This window comes from Notolepis coatsorum (assembly GCF_963971535.1).
Source record: "Notolepis coatsorum genome assembly, chromosome: 8".
Classification (NCBI taxonomy): Eukaryota; Metazoa; Chordata; class Actinopteri; order Aulopiformes; family Paralepididae; genus Notolepis; species Notolepis coatsorum.
In genome coordinates, this window is record NC_140172.1 from 67,429,978 (window position 1) to 67,443,249 (window position 13,272).

At 42.1% G+C, this 13,272-nt stretch overlaps 1 protein-coding gene across 2 annotated transcripts in view; it reads right to left on the reverse strand.

The window, feature by feature from the left end:
• tbc1d8b (TBC1 domain family member 8B) overlaps positions 1-13,272 on the reverse strand; it is an 82,772-nt gene that overhangs the window by 16,777 nt on the left and 52,723 nt on the right. Inside the window, exons 9-16 of one of the 2 annotated variants that reach the window (XM_084320248.1) lie at positions 8,624-8,774; positions 5,896-6,110; positions 4,813-4,930; positions 3,669-3,954; positions 2,587-2,716; positions 2,396-2,494; positions 2,249-2,317; positions 1,837-2,077 (exon numbers count right to left, since the gene is read on the reverse strand). In XM_084320248.1, the coding sequence (XP_084176374.1) occupies positions 1,837-2,077; positions 2,249-2,317; positions 2,396-2,494; positions 2,587-2,716; positions 3,669-3,954; positions 4,813-4,930; positions 5,896-6,110; positions 8,624-8,774 (1,309 nt within the window). Of the gene's footprint in view, positions 1-1,836; positions 2,078-2,248; positions 2,318-2,395; positions 2,495-2,570; positions 2,717-3,668; positions 3,955-4,812; positions 4,931-5,895; positions 6,111-8,623; positions 8,775-13,272 lie in introns of those variants that run through there. The other variant, XM_084320249.1, reaches the window with a different exon arrangement.

Genomic DNA, 13,272 nt, shown 5'->3' on the forward strand with positions numbered 1-13,272 from the left:
GTACTATCAGGGGTTGCAAGAAAAACACAACGCACAACAGAGAGAGAGACGAAGGAGATGATGAGATGAGATTGGCTGATTGCCAGAATCCAACAATATAATCAAAACGTTCCCACATTTCTGTCCGCTTTATCGTTTATCTGATAGTGTATGCGCGTTCACGCGAGGGGGAGTCGGATTCTGGCAGGGAGTCCGAATTCGGCACAACACCGGCCAACGCATTATTTGTCGCCGAGTTGAGAGCTCCCCAGAGTCCAGACTACAGCTGGGCGATCGCCTACAATGGCGATTGCCTAGAGCGAACTATTGAATATTATTATGAAGAGGAAGAGGACAAACGGTGATGATCCATCCATAACATAAGGTGCGTTTTCACCAGACTATGTTGGATTCTAGTATTTTAAAACAGGCTGGATGTAACGTTGGTTGGTGACTGTCACTCAAAGCTCTTTGCGAGTATGGGCAGAGCCCAGCCAAAAACAACTTGGAATCTTGAAGTGGAAAAATGCTGCTTTAGAGCAGTGGTTCTCAACTGGTCTAGCCTCGGGACCCAACATTTTCCTTAGTCATTAAGTCGCGACCCAAATTTCTTAACCACTATGATTTTTTTATTTTTTTTGCAGTAATACACAATATTTCATGCATTGTTAAAAACATGAAATAAACTCAAAGTGCAACTAGGGCTAAAAACCCAATGAAATAAAATAATAATAAATAATATGCTTCTTAGCAGATTTCTTAGCTTAACATAACAGACCTAAGTTTGGGGGAACTAATGGGATAACTGGGGTTGCAACAAAAGTGCAACTAGGGCTAAAAACACAATGAAATAAAATTATAATAATAATAATAATAATAATAATAATAATAATAATAATAATAATAATAATAATAATAATAATAATAATAATAATAATAATAATAATAATAATAATAATAAATAATATATCCTTCTTAGCAGACTTCTTAGCTTAACATCCCAGGGAACTAATGGGATAACTGGGGATGTTGTTTGCTCCTGACAAGAGTCTCAAAGTCTGGGGTGATGGTAGACAAAGCAACTCTGAGGTCATGCTCAATGTCCAATCTGTTCCTCTGCTTTGTCTTAAGCCACTTCCACAAAGATAGGTAGAAAAAAATATTATATATAAAAAAGAAAAAAAAAAAAAAAAAAAAAAAAAATTACAACACACATCCCAATCACGCGACCCAATCAAAATGACCCCGCGACCCACTTTTGGGTCGCGACCCACCAGTTGAGAAACACTGCTTTAGAGTACTTGATTATAAATACAAAACAATGCATTTTTTATTTTATTTTTTAAACGTACAGATGTGTTCCATAGACTCACAGGAATTGTGTAAAATTGCCCAAATAGTGAAAGAAATAGTAAGCTAGTTCCCCTTTAAAGAAGTGTGTTTTTCATCAACCGTAGAATCTTTTTTTATGTATCCCGCAGTTCTTTGTGTTCATGAGGAAGTGCTCTTCTACATGGGACCGGAATTGCAACTGGAATGAATGGGAGTCAAGGCAAGCATGACGCCAGAAATCAATAAAAATTTAAAATCTCAACATCCGCACTGGGCAGCTAGTAATGAAACTAGTTTGCTACCATTCGGTTCATTTTAGTGGTTCAAAGACATCCACAACCACTGTGACAGGTTAGCCAACGTCAATCAGATGCTATTGCCGGTCCCAGGAATTTGTCTACATTGGAAAGCGTCCCCTGTGATGCTACCTTGACATCTCCTTCCTTGTCACTCCTAGGTAACACCACACAGAGGCTGATTAGACATGTGTAGATGAACACAAAGGACAGGGGGGGGGGGGCTCACCGAGGGCACAGCAGAACTCTTTGAAGTTGACAAGGCCATCCTGGTTCTCATCGATCAAGCGGAAGGCCCACAGGGAGAGGGTGTCCTTGCTGGCGCAGAGGGTCCAGGGCTCCAGCAGACCGAACAGCAGCCTGAACTCCTGGAAGCCCAGCTGGTACTGATCCAGATACGCCAGACTGGGGTCATGGTGCAGCAGGGCGGGGCTGTTGATCAGCCAATAGCAGCTCAGGAAATGTTGCCTCTGGAGGGGAGGGTGTAGAAAATAGTGGCAGGCATTAGAAAGTAGTGGTTTCTTTTTTTTTTTATATATAGATATTCCAATTTTCTTGATGTGTATGTGTGAGTGTGACACTGAAACCACTGAATGTTTATTATTTTTACTGTGAATAGTCAGTGCGCTGCCGTCACTCACTTTGAACAATGAATACATCTCATCCAGCTGCGAGGCGCTGAACTTGACCTCTTGTGACACCACCCGAAGCTGAAAACAACCTTTCAATTAAACCAATGCTTTGCGCAACAACAATGGGCAGAGTAGTATAACGCTGGTTGAACTCACAACATTCTGCTTGGTCGTGTCTTCTAAGGTCTGGATCACACGCAGCTTGCTTCTCCTCCGTATGGTCTCCACGTCCTCCGAGCGGATATGTCCGTATTTCTGGAAGACAATTACAATTTGTTTTAATCAAAAACGCATCACAGACCCGGCTTAAATGAAAGTAGGGTGAACCTACTTAAAGATCTCTTAACCTCGTAGGACTCTCGGATCAGGTCACTGATGTCCACCCTGGTGTGAGATGCTCGGTCGTTGTTGCCCACTGGAGCCTGCTGCACCGCGGGGGGCAGCGGACTGTCTTTGTTCGTCACACTGTCGAAAAATCTGCCATGGGAGAAAATAACAGCACGTCACGTGAGAAAGAGAGAGGAACATTTGTGTACGGTGTTAACAATCTGATGTTGTTCAAATTAGCTAGCATCTATTGCTTTTGAGTTCATAACAAATCAATACATTTTGTAATTAGCTAGCATCTGTTGTGTTTGATTTTTAGGGTTAACAAATCACTGAATATTCTTTACATTTCAAGGCAGTTGGGCCCATTTCCTTGTTGACACCAAGGAAATTATAAAAGGCCATCGTACTGGCTCAATTGGCAGAGCCAGCGGGTGGAAGTCGATGGGTGGTATTTGGACGTTGTGGACAGCGACTCCTACAGGTCGGTTGGGGGACGCCTGCACAGCAGAGACAGGAAGTGGCGGGGGTAGTGTGAGCCTCCCATGCGTTACACCTCGCCAATGAGAGTCCGCGCTGGCAGGTGAAAAGATGTGACAGGCTGCCTCCTCGTGTACCGGAGGGGACACGTGATGCAAGGCTTCTATCCTCCCTACAACCGACCAGTGGGGGGCATAGTCGAGCAACGTTCAAGACAGGGGAGAATTGGAAACACGAAATTGGGATGGGAGGAAAATAGAAAATAAGGAGAAAAAGTGGATAAAAAAAAAAAAAGGAAGGGTCATCGCGTCAGAATACCAGCACTCTATGCTCTGCTTGGTGTCAAGACTTTGCTACTAGTTCTATTGAAGCCTGTATTAAAATTCTAAATATACAAGCTATGTAAATGTACATCAACCAATATATCAAACGTTAGCCTGTTAACAATGCAACAAATTGCAGATGATTCTGACATCCGAGGTAATAACCTGTTTAAATGACCCATTCAATTCGATGTCGGCCGAACTGAAAGTTTCCACACTTGGCACCAATGTGCGTTCACGCCCTACACAGCGACATGATGACCCTTCCTTCTTTTATAGTTCCCTTGGTTGACACTGACTTGTTGAGGATGGTGACGGCCTCTGCATCGTCGTGGCAACTGATCAGCCCCTCCATGTTGAAGTGGAGCACGGCCAAGCCCAGTTGCAAGATCGCTTTTATGCCGTCGTAAAAGAAACAGTCCACCACGTTGACGGCGCTCTCGATGGGCAGGACACTGATGAAGAGAGTGAGGAACCAGGACAGGGACACGGAGGAGAAGAAGGACAGGTCTGGCATGTGCTCCACCAGCGGGGAGAGCTGCTCTCGGATCAGCTCCTCAAACACTGCTTGGTCCACCAAGGCACCTGAGGAGGCACAGGAATTGACTCGGAGCGTTCTGTGTTCAGACAAAGCTAGTTCATCCCAGATGAGCCAGCATACTCAACAGCATAACAACAGCAACAGAGCTATAGGCGGTTAATGGTTGTCAGTAAACAATCAAACACAGAAGGAGTACCGGTAGTTAACCCTAAACCTTGAGTTAATGTGGTTTAGTGATGCAGATAGATAAAAATGGATTTTTGATCACAGGGTTTTTGCACTTGCTGAATATTTAGAGAAAGCTTGGGATAAACGCACGAAAATAACATACCGTATGTGATGTATTTTGGCCTCTGGTGGTGTGCACGGTGTGAATGAATGAATGAATGAAAACTTTATTTAACAGATTGCAGAATGGGTACAATACAGTACGGCTCAATACATACAATTGTTAAGGGGATGCAGACCTGAGAAAGACGTTTGTCTTGTTTCCATCAGGGTCCCCCATTTTCAATTCATATAGACATTTATGACATACATAACATACATGACATTTATGGCATAGGGACATATAGGTATTTAGTACTGATACATTTGTGACATAGGCGGTATTCAAATATACAGTACTGTTACCCCTAGATCCTGACAGAGTATATACATATGATGGGGAGGGGACTGTACATTAGGAGGGGGTGGGTGGGTGGGAGGGGAATATACATACGGCGGGGAGGGAATATATACATGCTTAGAAACCATGGGAAGTGATTGTTATGTTCAATTGTTGTTTTTGGTGTCTTATAATCCCGTAAGGGATGGGTCGTCGGACATGACACGAAAATAAAAATGTCATTAATTCATTCATTCATTCATTCATTCACAGAGTCCTGAGCTTCCTCCCTCACCAATGATTCGACGGTTGAAGTAGTCGGGCAGCATCCTCTCACAGACGGCCACCAGCAGCCAGAAAGCCTCTTCTTCTTTAGCGTAGAGTAAAAGGACTGACGTGAGAATGTTCATGGCCTTTACAGGGGAAAAAACACAACTTGATGAACTTTTAAAGCAATATTTCACATTGCAAGTTCTACTTAGCACAGTCCCTCTATGCGAGTGCCATGAGCAGTGAACTGTGGAAAAGTTGCCATGGGAGACCGTGTTCAGCATCTATATATTCTGGGCCTTTTTTGTGCTGTCCAGGGGTGCCGTGCACAATCTGCTCATTTCACATTCTAATTCTACATAATAAATTTTACCACACAACTTATAAAAGCTTGATTTAATTGCATGGCAAAACGAGTTTATAAGCTGGTTAAACATAAATGGTTCATAATTAAAAATGGCATATCAAATTGAATATGCTATTCTCCCTACTGAATGCGAATGTGTACAGTTACGTTGCAAATATGGTTTCTCAACTTTCCTCAAGCACAACTGAGAAATAGTGTTATCTGATCCAAATGATTTCCCTCTAATCAATGAAGACTACGACTAGCTCTGGGATCCCTTTAGCTCGCTCTCTCTCCACAGCATCAGCTGCTAGTTTGGCGCCTAAAGCCCAAGACAAACTAGCAGAATGATCTACAAATGGACCGTCAAACGCACACTAGTCTCTCATTGCCAAACATATCTCCACACTGTGTTATAGCGCTGTGCCAACGCACACAGTGAACAGAGTTTAGCTTTTGCCTTCTGGAGATGAAGGTTCCTCCCTCTTAAACTAACCATAACCCTAAGCTTAACCCTAACTTTCTATCTTAACCATAACCGTTAAACATTCAAACGAATCATCATCATCATGGTGAGTGGGTGGCTTAGTAAGTAATAAGTAAATATATTACTTATGGCTATAACATAACGTACATTATGTACCTTTTTTCCTGTGGTTGATTAGTTCTTTATTTACGTTTTCTGATGAGACAGTGTTATCGGTGTACATGATAATGATTGCACACATAGGGAAGTACAACAGAAGAATACCCGCCTCATACCTGGCAATAGCCGATCTTGGGGTTCCTATAGGCGTAGGCGGTGAGAACTCTGCGTAGAGCGGAGATTCCTGTGTCGCTCTGGAAGGCGGGGTGCTCTGGCAGGGAGCGGTGGAGGTCTCGCTCAATCTCATCTGTAGCCAGCGTGCTGGTGCCCAGAGACTGTTCCACCAGCTCTGTGTAGTGGCCGGGGTGGGCGGCCATGTCATTCACCGCACCTACCGAGTCAAAACCACACACACACACACATTTGAAATACTTTATTTGAATCTGCAGATCAAATCACATGTAGAAAGGATTAAAATACAGAGGTTCAATTCGTTTTTTTGTAGGGGTGGGAATCGTAAGATTACATTTTGAGTATTGGAGTCACGATTGAAATTGAAATAGATTCTGTATTTGTCGTAATTATCTAGGCAATTCCATTGATTCAATATTCTAGATTGCTATTAACCTTTGTGTTACTAAGCGTGTATATTGTGCAAGTCTCTCTGCTTAACTAATCTTTTTAGCCAAGATGTACAGTAGGATTTAACAAAATAACAATTTATAGTTTCTGAGCTTGTGAGAAAGTTGAACCAAATCAAGACTGTGTGTGTGTGTGTGTGTGTGTAGTAGTAGAGACCCCCCCCCCCTCTGGACCACCTCCTAGTAGAGACTGTACGACCGGCTGCGATGAGGAGGGGGAATTGCAACCACCGCAAGCAAAACTTAACCCTTTCACTGCAGTACACGGCTGTAACCAGAAAAGTCAAGTCATTAATCCTCATCTTCGTCTTCTTCCTAGAGAAGTCTCTACTAGGAGGTGGTCCAGGTGTCTCTCTGCTGTCTCTCTCAAAATAGTATAAGTGCTATCTTGGCCCTGAGAGCGTTGCTCTCCGGCTCTGCAGCTGGACCCTTCTCAAATCAGCACGAAAAAAGCTATAAGCTTATAAAACGATTTAATATGCTAAACTTCGTTTTAAATTCTTTAATTCACATTTGTTTATTTCATAAAGATTTTCCCGACATAATGCTACCTGCCCCGACCAGATCCGTGACTCTGTTGCGATACAGATGAATTATCTACTCAGAAAGCTTATAAAACGATTTAATATGCTAAACTTCGTTTTAAATTCTTTAATTCACATTTGTTTATTTCATAAAGATTTTCCCGAAATAATGCTACCTGCCCCGACCAGATCCGTGACTCTGTTGCGATACAGATGAATTATCTACTCAGAATAGTATTATAAAGTGGCTATCTTTTATGCTGTAGATCACTGCTGGTATGTGCGTGCAGAACCTTTATTTCAGCGGGGACTGTACGTATTTATTTGACGTTACTGTACAATATATGTGTGTATTAAAAGACGGAGCTGTCTTTTATTGTAATATAATAATTATTAATATTAAAAATAAATGAAGAAAGGCATTCTTATTCCAGCATGCATTAATGACACCAACGGGCAACGGCAAAACAGTGGTTAATGGTCTTTATTAGTGTTTGCGGTGTCCAGGCAGCAATGGTCTTTTAGGAAGTTAATAGATATAATATCCGACATCACCGTGAACAACACGCTTCCCTCGGCTTAGTCCACTTTTCCACATTTCATGGGGGTGTTCCATTACCGTATATGGTTAATTAAGGGCGGTGCTATATGCAAATACTTAAAACCATGCACGAGCTCAAGCGTAGGATCAAAGTGATATTTATCAAGACAGGTGTGCGTAGGACCTGTGTACGCACGTGTGATAAATCCAGTTTTTTTTTGTGCGTGCACACATTCTAAATTCTGTGCTTACGAATGGAAGTAGAATACTTTCTAAGAAAAATTGATAAATGAGGGCCCTGGAGTGCGTGCCTGGACTTGTTTCCCTATTTTTTTATGTATAGTATCAGAGGTTACAGCACCCAGTGTCAAGTCTAGTGAGGTGAGCGCGTTCTACTACTTTAAAAAAAAAAATTATACCGTCATGGATCCATGCAAAGGTATGGATTGTTACTATACCGTCATCCACAATGTATACATATTGTAAAAAGAATATATATAATTTTTTTTTGTTAATCCAAAAAAAGATTCCTTGCAGCAATATTTAAAAAGCAAAAGAAAATAGACCATTCTGAATTAAATATGACCATGACAATTATATTACAAGATAAAGACTAAAAAAAAAAAGCAAGCAGCCATACCACAGTTCTCTAGAATGCTGCAAGCAGCCATACCACAGTTCTCTAGAACACTGCAAGCAGCCATACCACAGTTCTCTAGAACGCTACAAGCAGTCATACCACAGTTCTCTAGAGAACACTGCAAGCAGCCATACCACAGTTCTCTAGAACACTGCAAGCAGCCATACCACAGTTCTCTAGAACACTGCAAGCAGCCATACCACAGTTCCTGCAAGCAGTCATACCACAGTTCTCTAGAACACTGCAAGCAGTCATACCACAGTTCCTGCAAGCAGTCATACCACAGTTCTCTAGAACACTGCAAGCAGTCATACCACAGTTCCTGCAAGCAGTCATACCACAGTTCTCTAGAACACTGCAAGCAGTCATACCACAGTTCTCTAGAACACTGCAAGCGGCCATACCACAGTTCTCTAGAATGCTGCAAGCAGCCATACCACTGCAGTTCTCTAGAACACTGCAAGCAGCCAAACCACTGCCGTTCTCTACAACGCTTCAAGCATCACTTCTGGGGGCCAAGCAATCGGCCCATTCAGAACAGACGTGTTCAGTGGATACCTGAGAAAAGCATCCACAGCTCTCCTCTCAAGGCCTCTGGGACGCCGCGAACAATCAAGTCCCGTGTCTTCTTGGTGAAGAACATGTTGGTGCCACGTCCGTACTCTGAGAAATGAATGTTCCACGACTGCTCCTTCATCTTCTCTTTAAGCTGTCAAAACATACAGATGGCACACAAAAAGAAAGATTTTACATTTTTAAATGGACTCACTCGCTCGCTCACTCTTAGCCACTCTGCCCCTAGTGGTAGCTCACAGATATGACACTTTGTGTAAGACCAGTTACACTAAGGTCGCTTTCACATATAGTTTGTGGACTCGGTGCGGTTCTGGTGGTGAAGTTGCAACATTGTTGCATTCTTCATTTGGTTCGCCTGCGTTCACATAGCAATCTGTCAGGCGCACCAAACTATCTGAACAATGTCACACGGTCGAAAAGGGCGCTCGTCTATTGGACAGTGGAAATGTGTGTGTGGCTGCGAGCCCGTGTGTGCGCGCGAGCGTGTGTGTGTGTCTGTGTGTGGACTGCGAGCTCTGTCTGACTCCACATCAGCGGAGGCGAGTTGTTCTATTGAAGCCGATTACCACCATCCTCTCGCTAAACAACTTGTACACCACGTTGTTATATATATATAATAATAACAATATAATAAGCCGCGTTTTTTCTTCCTTCTTCCCAAGATGCACAGTTAGATAGATAGATAGATAGATAGATAGATAGATAGATAGATAGATAGATAGATAGATAGATAGATAGATAGATAGATAGATAGATAGATAGATAGATGGATGCAGTGTGCTTGTTTTGCATTGAATGCTGCGAGCAGTGGTAATAATAAGCACTTCCTATATTTGGTTCGTGTTTGGTCCGATTAAGCGAACCGAGACCTACGTTTTCAGGCGGACCAGAGTTCGCCTGTTTGGTCCGGCGGACCGAGTTCGACGCGCATTCACACAAACCCGAAAAACCGGACTATCGAATTCTGGTCCGATAATCCGGACCAAACAGCCCCTGTGTGAAAGCGACCTAAGCTTTGCAAAAAGGGTATGCAGTAGGGATGTCCGATATTATCGGCCGATATTGGCATTCAAATGTGATATCGGAAATGATCGGTATTTCATTTTATTTATTTGTTTACATTTATTTAACCTTTATTTACCCAGGCAAGCAAGTAAGAACTAATTCTGATTTTATTTATTGTCAAGTATGCATAATGTTGTGTTAATTCCACAACGAGAGATATGTAATGTTAATTACCTGAAATTATTCAGTTTTTTGGGGGGGGGAACCCTGCATATATCGGTATCGGTTGATATCGGTATCGGAAATTAAGAGTTGGACAATATCGGTGTATCGGTAAAAAAGCCAATATCGAACATCCCTAGTATGCAGTCCTCAAGTTCAAGTAAAAAAAAAATTGCCACTTTTCTGGGTGCCTGTTAACACATCCACCGCCGTTCACGCTGTACAGCGTTATTGCCCGCCATGTGTTGTCTGCCACACCACGCTGTACAGCGATATTGAGATCAATATTACATTTTTTCGCCATGGCATTCATAATTCATATATACACCTCCGGCGCTGCAGCTGGACCCTACGGCTCAATACAACGATGGCTCAATACCGCCGCCTGGTGGATGGTCGGGCGAGTTACACTGGTAAACAGGATATGGCTGCTGTGCGTCGATTAAATTCATCCGGCCGTCAGATATTGTCGCAAGGCTCCCGACATACACTATGTACATAATGGATTGCTTTATAAACTTAATAATCTATATGATTTCGGCGTTTATTGCGACATACAAACCGGAAATGGACCTAGGCGATCGGTGTCGTATACCTGGGATCTTTCACCGCCAGTCTCATTGACGAACGGTAAGAGGACGCTAACGTCATTTTCAGCCCAATTGTTAATTAATTTCACTGCAAACCGATCTGATCAATATATCACCCATACTACATAAAGCATTTACTGACAATCAAGGAATTATAAATGACCCCCGCCCCCCCCCCCCCCCTTTCCTCCGCGCATGATGACGCATAGCGTATAGGATCATATACAGTTGAATTTTTTAATATAGCATGTATCGTGAATAAATGGCAATCGATAATCTATATATGTGACCAGGTATGGACTTCAGGGTCATGTTGAGGGATCTTAATTTTTTTTTTTTACATATTATGAAAGTACAGATTCATACCTTCAAAATAAGCCATCACTTGAACATTTTGGTGGGATACTTTGCAAGCTACTTCCTATGATTCATGGTGATTATCACAAAACGTATTCAGAGATAATAGCCTTCAAGAGACGAGCAGGCTATTCGGTGACAATAGTGAAACAACTACAACACTACCCAGAAGTCATTGTAATCCATGGCCCCCCTCTCTCTAGGGCAATTAACACCTGGCAGCTTTCCAGTCTGAGGCTCTTTGTTATTACAATGAGTCTGGTGACTGCAAACACAACACCCAGAGGAAAAAGGAAAAGTCATGATAGTTTATTAAAAAATTAGTGTGGTAGTGAAAGGTTAACCTTCTGTAGTGTGGTAGTGAAAGGTTAACCTTCAGTAGTGTGGTAGTGAAAGGGTTAACCTTCTGTAGTGTGGTAGTGAAAGGTTAACCTTCTGTAGTGTGGTAGTGAAAGGGTTAACCTTCTGTAGTGTGTTAGTGAAAGGTTAACCTTCTGTAGTGTGGTAGTGAAAGGTTAACCTTCTATAGTGTGGTAGTGAAAGGTTAACCTTCTGTAGTGTGGTAGTGAAAGGGTTAACCTTCTGTAGTGTGGTAGTGAAAGGTTAACCTTCTGTAGTGTGGTAGTGAAAGGTTAACCTTCTGTGGTGTTGTAGTGAAAGGTTAACCTTCTGTAGTGTGGTAGTGAAAGGGTTAACCTTCTGTAGTGTGGTAGTGAAAGGGACCCTGACAATAAACAAGAGACAAATCAAGTTTCAAGATTTTATTAGCATTTAAAATAACACGAGATAAAAATAGACATGCTAAAGTCAATGTTCAATGTTCTGATGGCCTCTCCAGATGATCACCGTGGTCTTTTTGAACCGCTGCTGGATATTTTGGCTGGTGGTGCTGGGCATGTTATGTCCTGGGCTTCCTCATCACAGAACTCTCTGATCTTGTGGAACAGATAGTGTTGTCTTGCAGAGTCCAGTCCCGGTGGTGGCAGCACAGGAAGTCCATCTATAGGCGGCAGGACACGGACGTCACGGAGCAGCTGGAATCTGGTTTCAGCGCCATCAATAGACATCTTTGCCACAACCACACCAGGTTCCTTGGAATCAAAGCTGCAATAATAAAGTGAAACGTTAGTACAGGGCACATAACAATATCAATGCATTTGTATCATTTGCCAATGACATTCTTTGCACTAAAGTGTGAATAATTAATTACAGTAAATACACAACACACAGTGACCACACCCACCTAAAGTGCTGGTACTGCTTGATCTGTGGCAGTGGCTTGAAGTAAGGCCCCAGATGTTCCTGCCAGTTGTAGGACTGCACGATTACAGTGCCATCTTCCTTTCCCACTAGCTGTGGTATGTTGACTCCAGCCACTGAGCTGTCCCTTACGACTGCTGCAATCTCATCAGGTTAACCTTCTGTAGTGTGGTAGTGAAAGGTTAACCTTCTGTGATGTGGTAGTGAAAGTGGTAGTCTTTTTTCATCGAGAAAAAACGGATAAATAGTTTTTTTACCATATTTCTACACATTTCGCTGCCACATTACAAATTATGAAATCTCGACGAAATACCTCTGAATAAGAATACAAAAAAAATTAAAGATTCGATGACTAATTCGGCCAGAAACGGCTTTGAGGCGAAGCGTTACTAAGCGCTTCTGTAGTGTGGCAGTGAAAGGGTTACAACATCTCTCCAGCCTCGCGCTGCAGCAGCAGCACCAGCACCAAGCCGCGCGTTTGGACATTTGTAACGTCAACACAGCCCAGCTTTCAACAGTGTTATTTAGATGTATTTACCCATTAGGTTGGAAAAAATGCACCCTAACGAAATTCGTTCGCTCATAAAATTCTAACTGTGTTTTAATGGTTTTTAATTAAGTTAAAACATGCGTTTTATAACGGGTCAAGGCCTCTTTTTTATCTTTTTTTTAGACACTGCGTTACGTTGCTTATAACTTATAACATTAAGATAGTGTATTAATAGTGTGTTATTCTCTCTCTGAGAAAGGAGAGCTAAATAATGTGTCTGTGTGTTAACACCTATTAAGTACAAGTACTTGCTACCTGGACAGGCCGCACAGCCCGCTCGTGTAGTTTTTCTCCTCACTTGAAAGAAAATTTGTGGAACTATTATAACAATAATTACCTCATTTACAAGTTGTATTTAAGTTTGCAACTAAGGGCAAATAAGGGAACAGATTAATGACAATTCAAATATGTAAAAAAAAATCAAGATTTCGATTTTTGGGATTTTCTGGACAGCAAGACATTTTGTTCATTTCAGAGCACCTCCCCCTTGCGCATCAAATCGGGTTTGGTCACGGCGGGTCACATATGCGTTTATGCCTATAACTCACGTTCTAGGAATTACTGCAGAAAACGATAAAAACATACTTATATTCTAGAAGGTATTTTTGTATGAATGTTTGAATGAAAAAGTATAACGTTCCTACATC